General features: G+C 45.2%; 1 protein-coding gene and 1 pseudogene across 1 annotated transcript; both read left to right on the top strand.

The window, feature by feature from the left end:
- The first annotated feature begins 9,073 nt into the window (after window positions 1-9,073).
- Window positions 9,074-9,870, top strand: LOC103086936 (protein FAM84B pseudogene; annotated as a pseudogene).
- Window positions 9,871-12,087: 2,217 nt separating this feature from the next.
- Window positions 12,088-12,660, top strand: MBD3L1 (methyl-CpG binding domain protein 3 like 1). Its single transcript, XM_007472309.1, is given in 6 exon segments — window positions 12,088-12,122; window positions 12,124-12,174; window positions 12,176-12,270; window positions 12,273-12,514; window positions 12,516-12,550; window positions 12,552-12,660. Coding segments are annotated over 6 exon segments (567 nt in total).
- The last annotated feature ends 1,278 nt before the right edge of the window (window positions 12,661-13,938 follow it).

Raw genomic sequence — 13,938 nt, 5'->3', positions numbered from 1 at the left:
CTCTTTCCCCCTAGGCTAAAGACACTGAATTGCGGTGCTTTTTGATCATTAAGTCAATTTTTATGCCTTTTTTTATCTCTGTCTCGCTTATACACTTCCAGTCTTCTTACTGCCATCTGCATGCCCACGTGGGACAGTTTCTCCTCCCACTTCTAGTTTACCGATTTTAATTTTTTATGAGTTTGGAAACCGGACTGCCAGGTCCTTTAAAATCGAATCCAAGTAAGCATTAATAACCTATGAGAAAGGGCTTTGATGAATCTCTAGGAGTAATGGGCTTGATCTTTAGGGCATGGACTTTGGTGATCTCTGTTTTATTTCTGAAGAGGTCTTTTTCCATCTCTTTTATTTCCTTGGTTCTTTGCTGTACTTTAGATAGATGAGATTGTCAGATAGCCAAATTACACCTGAATGAAGTTTCATTATAATTATTAGGTTGGCAACGTAACATGAAAATGCCCCGCTCCCTTTCTTCTGCTGAATTCTGCCTCTCGACTTCCTTTTTTGTTCCTTTCACACTGCGCCTCAGGCTTGGTTCACTCAACCTAGAGAAACTGTGACATGGGCTTCAGATGTGTGGGATAGAGTCCAATTGAAACCTTTATTTCCCCTCACTTTTCTTCCTCTCACCTCTTTTTTTTTTTTTATAATTGAAAACTCTTTATATTTCACATCAACAAAGCTATAATTCAATTATCTTTAAAAAAAATTCATCTCTTGTCTGAAGCCATTTTGGATTCAAAGAAATTAGGGGTATTCCATTATATGAAAGAAAATAAAGACAGTTTACACACCTCTACTGTATTCTTCCCTTTACTCATTGCTACTTGATAAGGGCTATGGTACCAAACCATATGACTGTGTGGTCATTCTCTGTAAAGGCCAATCATGCTCCCTTTGCTGCCAATGGCTCCTCCTAATATTTAACTCCCTTGTAAGTACGTAGGTGCTTTGATTAAGGGGACCTGTAGGTTCAATAAAACCCATACAACACTGGAGAATCGACTCAAACTTCGTATTAGTGGTGGGTCAGTGGTGTCATGTTTGTATTTGGGTACAGTAAATACCCTTGATGATGACAGAATTGTAATTTCTTTAGTATACTGTCTTTGAAAAAAATGTGTCAACAATGAGTGCAAAATAGGTGGTCATCAATGTTTGTGGTTTCAACTTTAGATCAACTTAGAGTTTCTTTTACAATGCCATTCCTTAGTCATCTTTTAATACATGGAATTGTGACATACTTGCATTTGCTGGTGAATGAATGTTTTAAGCTCTTACACAATGGCACAGCCTACCAGTCAAGAGTTTATTTTTGGCAGCATCTTCATTTATGGGTATTTGTTTATATGACTGTTTGAACATTTCATTACATTTTTATCACCATTTATAAATATGAATAGAAAATGGAAATGCTGATACTAGTAATAAGAAACATAGTTTTCTTAAACTTAATACAACTGAGCAAAGATGGAGTCATTAACTATATACAAAGCAGTGACTCTAATTAGGACAAAATCAGAAAATATAATACAAGCTGGAAGTACTTTTTCAAAGATCAGATCTTAAAGGTGAGTTGCAATTAGGAATTGAATAGTGATTTTTCAGCTCTCTCAGGGAAAAATGCTCTTGCAATATACTGTGCATTTAAATTTTTTCATAATCAACTTTAGTATATGTGTTCAGGAGTATATGAATAAACTAGGAGGGAATGGGTTGGAAATAAACTAGGGTTCCACCTGTAGAAAGTTCCAAATGGAACTTAATTTTCCCCCCTTTCCCAGTCGAAATGTCTTTTACAGAATTTACATTGTCAATACCAAGTACCTTCAAGCTCTGTAGAGAACTGAGGAAGAGGTCTGTGCCTAAAGTGTCTGTGCCAGACAAACAGATGTGCTTTTTGCCTGTTGCTTTTGCCCACTAAAGAGCTCTGCTGCTAAAACTGAACAATTACAGTGGTTTCTTAATTTTCAGGAAGAATGGATTTAAAGGTTTGCATTTTGTGAATTGTTCTTAAATGTTTGATACTTTCTATCTTGTGAAGAGTTGCCAACAAATTTTAAAGGAAAAAAGCAAAATCAACTATACTTCAATAAAATTTAAAAAAAAGGGAAAAGGCAGACATATTATTTCTTAAAATACATTTTTTAATATGTGGGAGATCTGCATAAACAAAATATAGCCAAATTTAGTGTTAGTAAATTTGTGTCAAGTCCATGTGGGAGAATTAAATCCATCAATATTTCATAGGGCTCCACAATGACTACCCTAATTTCTAAGTCCTGCCACCTGAACTAGTTTGAAAACCAACACTTGACACTTCTGACTGCCTTTTGTTATTTTGGGGGAAAGGAATGTTATTAGTTCAGTGGTACAAAGTAATATTTAAAATAAATTTAAAAGACCAGAGGAGTAGAGTAAATGTGAGTGTAAGAAAAATAATGTAACAATGGTACTGTTTCCCAAGCACTTATTATTTAGCAGGCTTAGTGCTAAGTATTTTGCAAACATAATTTGATTTGACCCTTACAACCATCCTGTGAGGTAACATCACCCATATTAGGTAGATGAAAAAAAGAAGGCTCAGAGACTTGCTCAAGTTCACATAGCTGGTAATTGGCGAGTGACACTGAGATTCAAACCCAAGTTTCCAGATTCCAATCATGATCATGTTGTAATGCTCTTTGTGTGTATAAAATTTTTAAAAAAGTTTTAGAATTGATATGCAGTAAAGCACACAAATCTTTTTGCACCTATGTTAACCTTTGTAATCATTAACCAAATCAAGATACTGACCATTTCCAGTAACCCAGGAGGCTCCCTCCTGCCCCCTTAAGTCAATTCCCCCAAAGTAATCACTACTCTGCCTCCATCACCATAGACAGATCCGTTTTAGAGTAATTTAACTTTTTGGAGTTATCACCAAAAAATTCCATCTACCACTCCTTCACCCTGCCATTTTAGCCATAGTATTCAAAGCTGCTCTAGTTCTAACTTTTCAAGCACTCACTGTAGACACTGGCTTTTGGAAATGGTTTCATATTCAATCTCCCATAAAATTCTGAAATTCATACTAACTTTGGCGGGGGGGGAAATAAAAGAAAGAAAGTCCTGAAGTAGATTCAAAGGACTTACCAGACCAAACTCTCTTAGAAACACCAGGGAACAGGTTGCTTGACTGAAGTAATTTGGGTTATCTATTTCCAATCACTTCTCATTAGGCTTCTCATTAGAGACCGGATGACCACAAAAGGTGGTCTCAGTTGATGGAAGGAAAGACTAACCAGGAAGAGTATGTGACAGTGATTGCTTTGCGTCTTCTTACAGCCCATGAGGAAAACGTACGTCCAGATATCTTCCACAGTTGGCTTGCTCTTCTATGATGCAAGGGAAAGAAGAGTTAAAGGGAAGAGGATCTATGTGGAGGCAAATGGGGGAAATAGGACCTTCAATGAGGCTTTAATATGGGGGCTTTCTGTGCCTTGCTGACTAGCTCTCAAAACCGCATTACTGGGCTTCCCTGGTGGCGCAGTGGTTGAGAGTCCACCTGCCGATGCAGGGGACACGGGTTCGTGCCCCGGTCCGGGAAGATCCCACATGCTGCGGAGCGGCTGGGCCCGTGAGCCATGGCCGCTGGGCCTGCGCGTCCGCAGCCTGTGCTCCACAACAGTGAGAGGCCCGCGTACCGGAAACAAAACAAAACCAAAAAAACCCCGCATTACTTCTTGTCCAACCTGGCAGTGACAGAAGGAGTGTCACAGCTTCACCTCAGGCTCTCGGGCCGGCGTTGGTGAATTTCAGCGGTGATTCTAGACAACACAGTCGGCCTTCTCTCTCTTCCCTCCCCACCCCCAACCCCAGGGCTGCTTTTTGCACCTCATCCCCGATTCCCACCTCAGCTAACTGTGGCGTTTCAAGCAGTCTACAGATTACAGCTCAGCATCAAGGAAAGAATAACTGACATTTATAAGGACCAATGACTCACCTGTGCGTCTGAGGTGATTGAGGTGGGGGAGGGGGAGCATCTAAAGGAACGTTCCGGCCCTCAGAGCAGGAGGACTGGCTCAGAAATGGGCGCACGTGACAACAGCATCACCCAGCGCGACCTCACCCCTGGGGGTAGAGCTGAACTATCTAGGGCCTGGAGATCTATTGAATTCCCCTTCCTCTTCCTCACAAAATACCAAGGACCCCACCAGTCAGAGGCCCCTGAGGAAAAGAGGAATGCCCAAACCTCACAGGGGGGCAGAGCCAGGGTTCACCTCCGCGCAGAGCACGGTTTGGTCTCCGTTCTCTCTCGAAGCTGCTCATCACCCATAAACTGTGGAGAGGGCAGGGTTGCCCGTTCTTTGGAGGGTGCGACGGCCCCGTCGCGAAGGCGGCGCCACCGGGAGGCTGGGAACTACGGGTTCCCAGGTGCCGCTCAACTGGGCTCTGGCAACGCGGGCCAGTGATATCTAACGCCCCCCCACAGGGGAAGCTGGGAGCTCTCTGAGCGCAGGGCAGGGGTTGCCCTTACGGCCTCCGGCCTCGCCCTCCGCGCATGCTCCGCTAGGCCCCGCCCCCGGCCGCGTTCGCATCCCAGCTGAGCGCTCACTTCAGAGCTGAGAGCTCACGCCGAGCTGAGGCGGAGAGCTGGCGTCCATGAGGCGGCCGCTGACAGGAGAGGGCCGCAGCGCTTTGCCGGGCGCAGTTTCACCTCAGGCAGCGAAGCGCGGCGAGGTGCTCGGGGAATCGCGGGCGGCGCCGGCCTCACAGGAGACCCCGGGGCCTGGGGCTTGACCCACGTGCCAACAGCAACTCGGAGCGGCAGGTAAGAGACTGGCGAGCCGGGCGGGAAAGGTGGCTTCGGGAAGGGCGGGCGTTCGTCTCCAGCGCCTGAGCTCCAGGGAGAGGGACGGGGCGAGCGGGAGACGGGGAAGTGGGCAGCCAACGGAGCCCATGGCGATTCGGCTACTGATTTATTTTGTGTCCTGAAATTTTGTTTTATGAAGGATTTGATAAGAGCTGAGAGAAAGAGTACTTGAATAACCGTAAACTTAGTCAAAAACTTTTAGGACAAAAATTCTGTTGGGCAGACTCGTACGCATTTCTTTCTGTACTATTCTCCTTTAACCACCACAGAGCTGACAAAAATTAAATTTTTATCTCCTCGGTGAAATAGCAAACCACAGCTTTTCTAGAGACAATGAGCCCTTTGACAATTTTTTTAAATTCGATTATGTAAATATTTTCAAGTTTTACAAACATTTCTTACTTTTGTGAGTAACTGCAACTTTCTGAGTATGAGAACTTTATCGCTCCCCCACCACCACCCGGCCCCATGCTCCATGTTGATAGCTTTTTGTAAGTTTTCATTTAAAATTGTTTCATATGTGGCGATCGGTCAAGGTGGTTGGTTTTCCTTTGTGATCTATTTAGTAAAAAGGACTTGTCTATTTACGGTGTAAAATATAAAATAACACACTAGGAAAAAATTTGCCCCTCTTTCTTTAGTGAAGATGACAAGCTGACTATTCAGAATGTCATTTTTTTCCCCAAGCTTCAATGATTTCTGTAATATTTTGCTTTTTTCAGCTAATCTGTGTATGTATGATGGGTACAATTATTCCTTAAATATTTTCCTTTAAATGGACTTGACTCATTTTCTCTTTGTTTTATCCTTCGTTGTCCTCATATCCATGAACTGATAATTTTGTGCTAGTTGTAAATGAAAAACTAGTTCTTCCTGAAGATGTCTTGCTTAATGCACTTGGGAAAGACCACGTCTATGTAACTTTGGTTCCAGATTGATTGCTTTGTATTTTCAGGTAAATGAACTTCATAATGATTCTTCTTCTTGCTTTTGATAATTTTATTCTATTTTCATTTTTGGATGTATTAATTGTAGCTATTTATTAGTTCTCAACAGATGTTAATTGACATCACTTTTAATAGATAACTGGTGTTTCCTCCCCCCACCACCATCCTACCTTTGTTAAAAAAAAATTACAAAAAGAATACTATGCTTGCAATCACTAAACAAACCAGGAGTGAATAAAGAAAAAGTTAATATATTCCTCCCCTCTCAGGTCTCTCCCTTCTCCACTGTACTCCTTGGGGTAGCCAACATTAACCAACACTTTGAGTATTTTTCGACATCTTTCTCTTTGCTCAAAAATATATAAGCATATATACACACATATATAGACTTTTTGTAACTTGCCGTATTCATTTAAGAGTATATCATGGCTATCTCTTTGGGTTAGTCAATGGACCTCTCAAAATTAAGAAAAAGCTGAGTAACATTCCATAGTATACTACACCATAGTTTATTCTGTTGTTCTCCATCTGATGGGCGTTGTTTGTTTTCACTTTTTTTTGCTATTGTAAACATTAGCCCACTCTAACACGTGATTAGAGAAGTAAACATTCTGAATAAAATATTAGCAAAATAAATCCAGCTGTGTATTTAAAAGACATACATCATGATCCAGTAGAGTTTATTCCATAATGGCAAGGACAGTTAAATATTAACATGATTTATTGCATTGACATATTTCAGGGTAAAAACTATATGATTATCTCTCTTTAGTGGTAAGTGGGGGTGGGGGATGGAATTTATATTGTATTTCTATATATTGCATAGGGAGATATCTGCCCAGGCAGGCAGTAGTCCAAGTTTTGTACCATTTTTGATCCTCAAAGTTGATAGACAAAAGCTTTTTTCCTGGAGTCTTTGGGGGAGCTTTTTGGGACCTTGGCCTTTGCTTTGACCTTGGCCTCACTCATGGTCTGTGATGGCCAAAGTGTAGTACTCTTGACTATATGGGAAAAGAAAAACAACATACTTCCAGAGACTGGGGTGAATGATATGGGTGAGACTGTCTAATTTAGGGCTGGCACTTTTTAACATCTTGACTACTTTGGGCTTAATGAGCACCTTGTTGGCCTCTGTACAGATTAATTTTCATTGTCTTGGAAACATTGGCCTGAATCCTGAATCTTTTGAGGCCTTTCTTGTGCTTGTTGACCAAATATGCATTCCCACCTCAGTCCTCCATGCATCTGGGAGTCAGGACTGAGGATGGAGGCAGACCCGTGAGCACATTCCTCCCACGTCTCCTGTCCTGGGCCTGATGGTGGGTGTCAGGAGTGGTGGATGTGGAGGGGGCCAGGTAGATCAAGATGGGACTGTGGTGGGGATGGTTATTTCAGGGGATGCTCAACCCATCCTCCCCTTTGATTCTCAAGGGACCTGGGACCCCATATACAGTTCTCTTTCCTCCTGTTCTGAAGCAGAAGCTTCCAGACCTCAGCCCTCCCAGGGAAATCAAAAGATTGTGTGAGATCCAAGGTTCTGCCAGTCACTCCCTACACACAGCCCCTATACTCTCCCCATCTGTTTTGTGGGGACAGGAGGCCCTTCTTCTGGGCCCAGACACCACTCAGGTTTTTAGTTGGTCCTGTGGTTCATCATCCCAGTTAGAATATGGGAGGGTGCTTGCAGATCTAGATGAGGGCATCACATGTGATGTACAGTGGGCAGGACCTGCAAATGATGTCTAGTATGACTGTGACTCTTCTGCTATATTGAGGCTTAGGTATTGTGTTTGCTTCATTCACTGAGTTTGTTAAGTGTCTCAGAAAGTGCCTGCATGTAGTAGATGCTTAATATTTACTGTGGAATGAATGAACTTCAGCCAGAACCATGCCAGGTATCTGAGTGGGCCTGGGGTCTCTCATCCTGCCCACAGAGATCCCTACTCTGGCCACACCAAGGACAAGGACCAGGATCAGCAAGATAGAATCTCAGACCTTTGCATTGGAATAGCAGGTTTCTTTCCATGTGCTTTTCTAAACTCAGGAAGGCCACAGACCAGTGGGGTGTGGCAGATGGCCTTTCATGGGGGAGGGGAAAATAATAACGAGGAACAACCCCGGCATGTCAAGCAGCCCTTTCTGCAGAGCCAGGCACCAGACAGGCACCTGCCATAGGTGATCCAGTAGGCCCTACAAGGAGGACTCTATGAGGTTTATCCACTACCACCCCACTTTGAGGAGCAAACCGAGGCTCAGAAAGATTTGGTCACATTCTCAAACACACAGCTAGCAGTGGGCAAGTCACCACTGTGCTGAGGAGAGGGCCATACTCACCTAGTGAACCACTGGTCCAGTACCTGTTGGGCAGTGTTGGAAGTGGGGTAGGTGGACAGCAATATGGCCACGTAGGAGACATTTCTCCCTGGTAGGTACCATGGATTTCACAGGCTTCTACACTGTATCTTCCTGGAGGGTACCCATCCTGCAGGCCTCATTTAGTTTAAGAGTTGATTCATCTTTGCCAGCAACAACAGGGGACAGTCAGTGGCATCACCATGAACTACCAGGAGGATGGAGGTCTGTAGCTCACCCAAGAACTCCCAGCCCGCTCAGGCACATGTGCAAGAGGAGGGACAGGAGTGCCCGCAGTGAAAAACGCTTTGGCCTTTGAAAGTACATTTTGAGTCTGGTTGAGGGGGAAAGTTATACAATTGTTACCTTCTAGGCAGTTTGTTAGCTGAGGCACAACAGACCTCCCTGTATTAATAGTCTGTATTCCTTCCCCTGGGGAAGCCGGGAGCAGGATCTACGTACAACCCCAGCTCTCCTGATGTGGTGCTTGTTGCTCACAGGGCTGAGCAGGAGCTGCCAATGGCAGGCAGCAAGGCTGCTTCCTTCTCCTTCTGGAGCCCCACCTCCCCGAGAGCAGGTTGAGGGGGAGCAGCAGCCCCAGCAGGAGGGAGGGGAAGGTGTGAACAGGCAGTGCCCTCCTACCTTCAAGTCTTGAGGCGCAATGTAGCTGTAAGGGCAAGACGTGTGTCCCTTCCCCCGGCCCAGCCTCGCTGCCACCGCGCCAGGAGAGGGACTGCGGAGCCCACACTTGCAAACTCCCCTAGAAGTCTCAGGGTGCAGCGCCCCCCTCCCCAGAATTCCCCACGGCCTCCACCTCTCGCGGGTGGTCTCAGTCCCTGTCCGAAGACCTGTGCCAATGACCCTAGTGGCGGTTCCGCTTTCTCCTCCCTCGGCGGTGTGATTTTGCGTCTGCAGTGTGATGGGAAACCATGCGGAGAAAATGACCCGCCTAAATTATTAGGAAGTTCCCACAGCCGACCCGACGGGCCCCACATCGGAGTCTCCTACATCTTCTCCAATGATGATGAGGACGTGGAGCCGCAGCCGCTGCCCCCGACGTGGACCTCTGACCCGCGGCTGCGCGAGGTGGGGGGCTCCGAGTTCTACCGCCACGACTGCATCTACCAGAAAAGCTTTGCGCGGGCTCCGTGGCGCTGAGCACCTACACGCCCGAGAACCTGCTCAACAATGCCGACCTGGCGACCTGGGGGAGTTCGTGTGGCAGGCGCAGTACCCGCAACTGGACTGTATACTTGGGCAATTTCCAGGTGCATTTGCATCGGCTGGAGGTGAGCAACAGCCTCCCACCCGACGCGAGCCGTGTGGTGAACCATCTACAGCTACGAGCCGCGGAGCCCCAGCGCCACGGTGCGCAGCGCGAGCTGAGCAGACGCCACTCCGAGAGCTTCACCCGATTGATGCCGCCTAGGCCAGCGCGGGTTCAAGATCGGCGACGAGCCGCGCTTCGGCCAGCAGCCCTATGGGGTGCAGATCCAGCTCTTTGCCCAGCGCAACCACGAGCTCGAGTTCCAGAGCCTGGAGGACCTGATTATGGAGAAGCGGAGCGACCACTTCGGGCGTGCAGCGGCGCTGCGGGAGCTCGCCAAGCACCTGCACTCCGCGGAGCTGGAGGAGGGCAAACGCAACGCCACGCAGACTGCGCCAGGCCGGGAGGAGGAGGACCGAAAGGCGGTGGTGCACCGATGCGCGAGCTGAGTGCGGAGCTGTGAGGCGAAGCTGTTTGCAGCACCTGCTGCCCACTCCCTTCCCTCACTCCCTCCTCCACCACCTTGTGGTCCCTGTCTGGGCTCCTGGGCCATTTGGAAAACGGAGAGTTGGCGAAATGCTCAGGCTTTGGCTTGAGCTTGTTATCTTGGACGGAGGAGGAAGAGGGAGAAGGTAGGAGCCCTTCGGCAGGGGGAGATTCCTGTCCGCCCGCTCAATCTTTCGTCCTTTCTGAAGTGGGGTAAACTGTTGATTTGCCTGACAATTAATCCCTGCTAGACCTGGATCCAAAAATCGACGCTTCTAACGCGCGCGGGGGTGGAGAAAAGTCAGAGTACCGTCGCCTGCCATTGCCTCCTACCCGCTTCGCCTCCCACCCTGGGCTTGGAGGATGCCCTGTACTAAGGCCAGAGCCGGTTTGTGGTGGTGTTACCCCCGCGGAGCTGTCTGTGGGATCCGGGAGTAGGGGGTGATTTATTTTATGGGATTCCTAGCGTGCAAAGCTGGTGAAATCAGGACCAGGTCTGGGAGCAGCAGGCTAAAACCTAGCAGCCTTCTATGATGTGTAACAAATAGTTGAGTAAATTTGGGCTACAAAACAGAGATTTTGCTACCTCCCTCCTCCCCATCCCCAAGCAATTCATCTTCTGCAGCTGGCTTCTAGCTGAGTCTCCTGCTCCCTCCTGCTCCAGCTGCCACTTCCAGGTTACAGGTAAATCACAGGCCAGCTAGGAGAAGGACCAATTATGGTTCTGTTTTGCTGCCTTTGTTTCTCGACCGCTATTGAAGGTGCTTACAGCTGCTTTATTTGTTATCGAAGGAGGGAATAGCCCTTTGTGTCTCTGATCTAATTAAACCTGTTTGGCTGCATTCATCCACCAGGTCACACGTTGGCTGGTGTCACCCCATAAAGTATCCACTACAGAAGCAGCCAAGCAGGGTCAAATATATATATTTCACTGTCATCATTGACTGTTAATGATGTACCACACTCGGCCCTGGTCTGGCACTTTGAAGAAATATCAGTCTCCTTTTGGAAATGTAGATCTAGTTCCTGTGTTTAATAATCTTTAAAGTTTAGTAATAAGCTCTGTGTTTATATTCTCCTGGTTGTGGAAAAACAGAGCAAGATAAATGTGGGTAAAGACATGTAACAGAGAGCCTGCAATACCTAACAGATTTGGATTTTCTTTTATGCTTAACACAGTAGCGAAAGTTGAAAGAAACGACCAATGTGCAGGCAGCAGTAGGGAAGAACAGAGCAGCACTGTCTAGCAGCTCTGGGGGCTGGGGAAGCCAGCTCTCTTTTTCACTCCCTCATCTCTGTCTCCCTCCTTTGCCCTCAAATGGAAAGTGAACGTCAGGTCACACTGAGGCATAGCAGTGACCAGCTGTTGTTACAAACGTCTTTGTGAGAAATGTGAAGTTGAGGGAAGAACACCTGTAAATTCCATACCAAGAGTAGCATTCTCCAAATCTCTAGAGAAGAGATTTTTGATAATAGGGCTTGAAAATGAACTAGAAGAGGAAATAGATCTACTCCAGATGCTGCTTTCCAGTGCAATGCAAATGTTTTTACAGGGTACCAGAAGTGTGAAATATGTTATGCTTCAGAATGGTGATTCCGTTGGAAGTTTTCTTAGGGTTATCATGCTTAAAGTAAAGCAGCAACCCACCAGTGAAAGTTTCAAAAAAGGGAATCACATCAACTGTTGGATCTTTCCTGAAAATGGCAGTGTTGTAGATAAGAGTTTTAAATGCCCCGGCAATGGCTACATTGGCACTTAAAAAAATAAATATATATATAAGGACACGGGGAGGGAGAAGGGTAAGCTGGGACGAAATGAGAGACTAGCATTGACTTATATATACTACCAAATGTAAAATAGATAGCCAGTGGGAAGCAGCCGCGTAGCACAGGGAGATCAGCTCAGTGCTTTGTGACCAACTAGGGGGTGGGATAGGGAGGGTGGAAGGGAGACCCAAGAGGGAGGAGATGTGGGGACATATGTATATGTATGGCTGATTCACTTTGTTATAAAGCAGAAACTAACACACCATTGTAAAGCCATTATACTCCAATAAAGATGTTAAAAAATATATATATATTTAATAATATTTGTTTCTCCTTAGGAATAAGATGTTAGAATTATTTTGTCCTGTACAATTTCATGATTAATTTTATAGGATAAGAAGAAAAGAAGCATGATGGTCAAGACTTCACAGAGGAAGCAACGTGACTGTAGAAACCAATTCAAAGCGTGGCTTAAGCACCTCCATCCCTTTGGGAATGTCTGTACATATTCAAGAGGCTGGTTACTAGAATCACATCCTATCCTGGCAATGAGATCAGATGCCATCAATGGGAGGAAACTTTGGATAAGCCCCAGCAAGGCTCTGGCAGAAGAGACTGCATGGATTCCAGGCCTTCAGTGGAACCAGAGAACGCTTAAGTACTTTGGATCTTGCCAAAGCCTTGCAGAAACTTGCAACTAGTTGTACAGGTGAATCTCTGCCAGGAGTTCTCACAGGTGGTCTGAACTCCAGCCCCAGGCCCACCCCTACCCAGTCTTCAGATTTGGCAGAGATGATTCCAGGAGCTGGTCTGGGTATCTCACAGCTCCTCTGCAAACAATTTCCGGGGGACTGAGGAAGATATCAGGAAACAGGAAAGTGAAGATGGCAAGAGAGAGACTGAGGATAGCATTGATCGCAGACAGGCTAGCTATCAAGGCAGAAAAAGTGAGGGGCTAAGAAGGATGTCCTGACAAACACTGTTGAAAAAAAAGAGAAAATGGTGCAGATGAAATGGTACACCACAGCACTTTATTAATGACTCTCTGCAGTGTCTAAGTTTTTCTTGCTTTGAGCTTTTGAAACTTTAAAAAAAACTAATACTTTTCTTTCATTAAATTCTTTTGCGTGGCATAGAAAATATAGACAGTGATCTATTTATATTTGTTTGTTTGTTTTTTGCTGGCCCCTCAGCTTGTGGGATCTTAGTTTCCCCCGACGAGGGATCAAACCCGGGCCCACGGCAGTGAAAGCGCCGAGTCCTAACCACTGGACTGCCAAGGAATTCCCTAGACAGTGATCTTTTTGAGGGGAGTGATTTGGTTTCTGCTTAGAAGAGGAGATCTTTTCTCTTCATGTTGTTATCTCATTTTCCTCTCTATATATGTTATTTATTTGTATTTTAAAGTCAATAGAGAGTTATCAAAGTCATGGGATTATTTAGTATTTTTGCCCGTACAATCACAGAATAAAACCTACCTTTTCACAATAGATTATCCTTTTTTGTATAATACCCAGTAGATTCCAAAGTAATATTTCATTAAAGAGCTGTTATAATTATGTTCTCAAATAAGATATCTACTACTAGGTCTCTATTTTTGTGTTGTTGCATGCTAATTCAGAGTTGCATATAATGAGATACCAAACTTTTCCTTATTTTTACGGACATGGGCCTCTCACTGTTGTGACCTCTCCCATTGTGGAGAGCGGACCGGGGCATGAACCCGTGTCCCCTGCATCGGCAGGCGGACTCTCAACCACTGCGCCACCAGGGAAGCCCCTTTTTTCCTTATTTTTAAAGATGTTTATGTGTTGAAAATTTGATTCATGAAAATTGACATGCCATTCGGGGTACCGTGATATCAAAAGAGACTGTTTTCAGCATCATTAATCTAACAATAAGTCACTGCTTGTTGGGATTTATTTGCCTTTTTGCCTCATCAAGCATGTTGTATTATTCAAATCCTCTTTATCATAACTTACTTTCGTCTGAGGGATTTATAGTTTCTGAGAGCGAGGTGTTAAACAATAATAGAGCATCTGTAGTAAAACAATAATAGAGTATCTGTAGTGTTTGTTTCATGCCTGGGATGCTTCACACTGCCTGTTAGAGAGTCTCTGCTTTAACTGTTTGGTTAGATTCAGTGCAAAAAATAATGAAAAAAAGACTATCTTTTTTTCTCTCAGACCTTTCCTCTGAGTTTTATTAATCTTTAAATACAGAGCAGACCCTATCTCTCTAGAGTTTGGTATTACTCAGGGATT

The sequence above is a fragment of the Lipotes vexillifer genome, unplaced genomic scaffold, assembly GCF_000442215.2.
Source record: "Lipotes vexillifer unplaced genomic scaffold, Lipotes_vexillifer_v1.1 scaffold469, whole genome shotgun sequence".
Classification (NCBI taxonomy): domain Eukaryota; kingdom Metazoa; phylum Chordata; class Mammalia; order Artiodactyla; family Lipotidae; genus Lipotes; species Lipotes vexillifer.
This window is presented reverse-complemented; position numbering and strand designations above follow the sequence as displayed.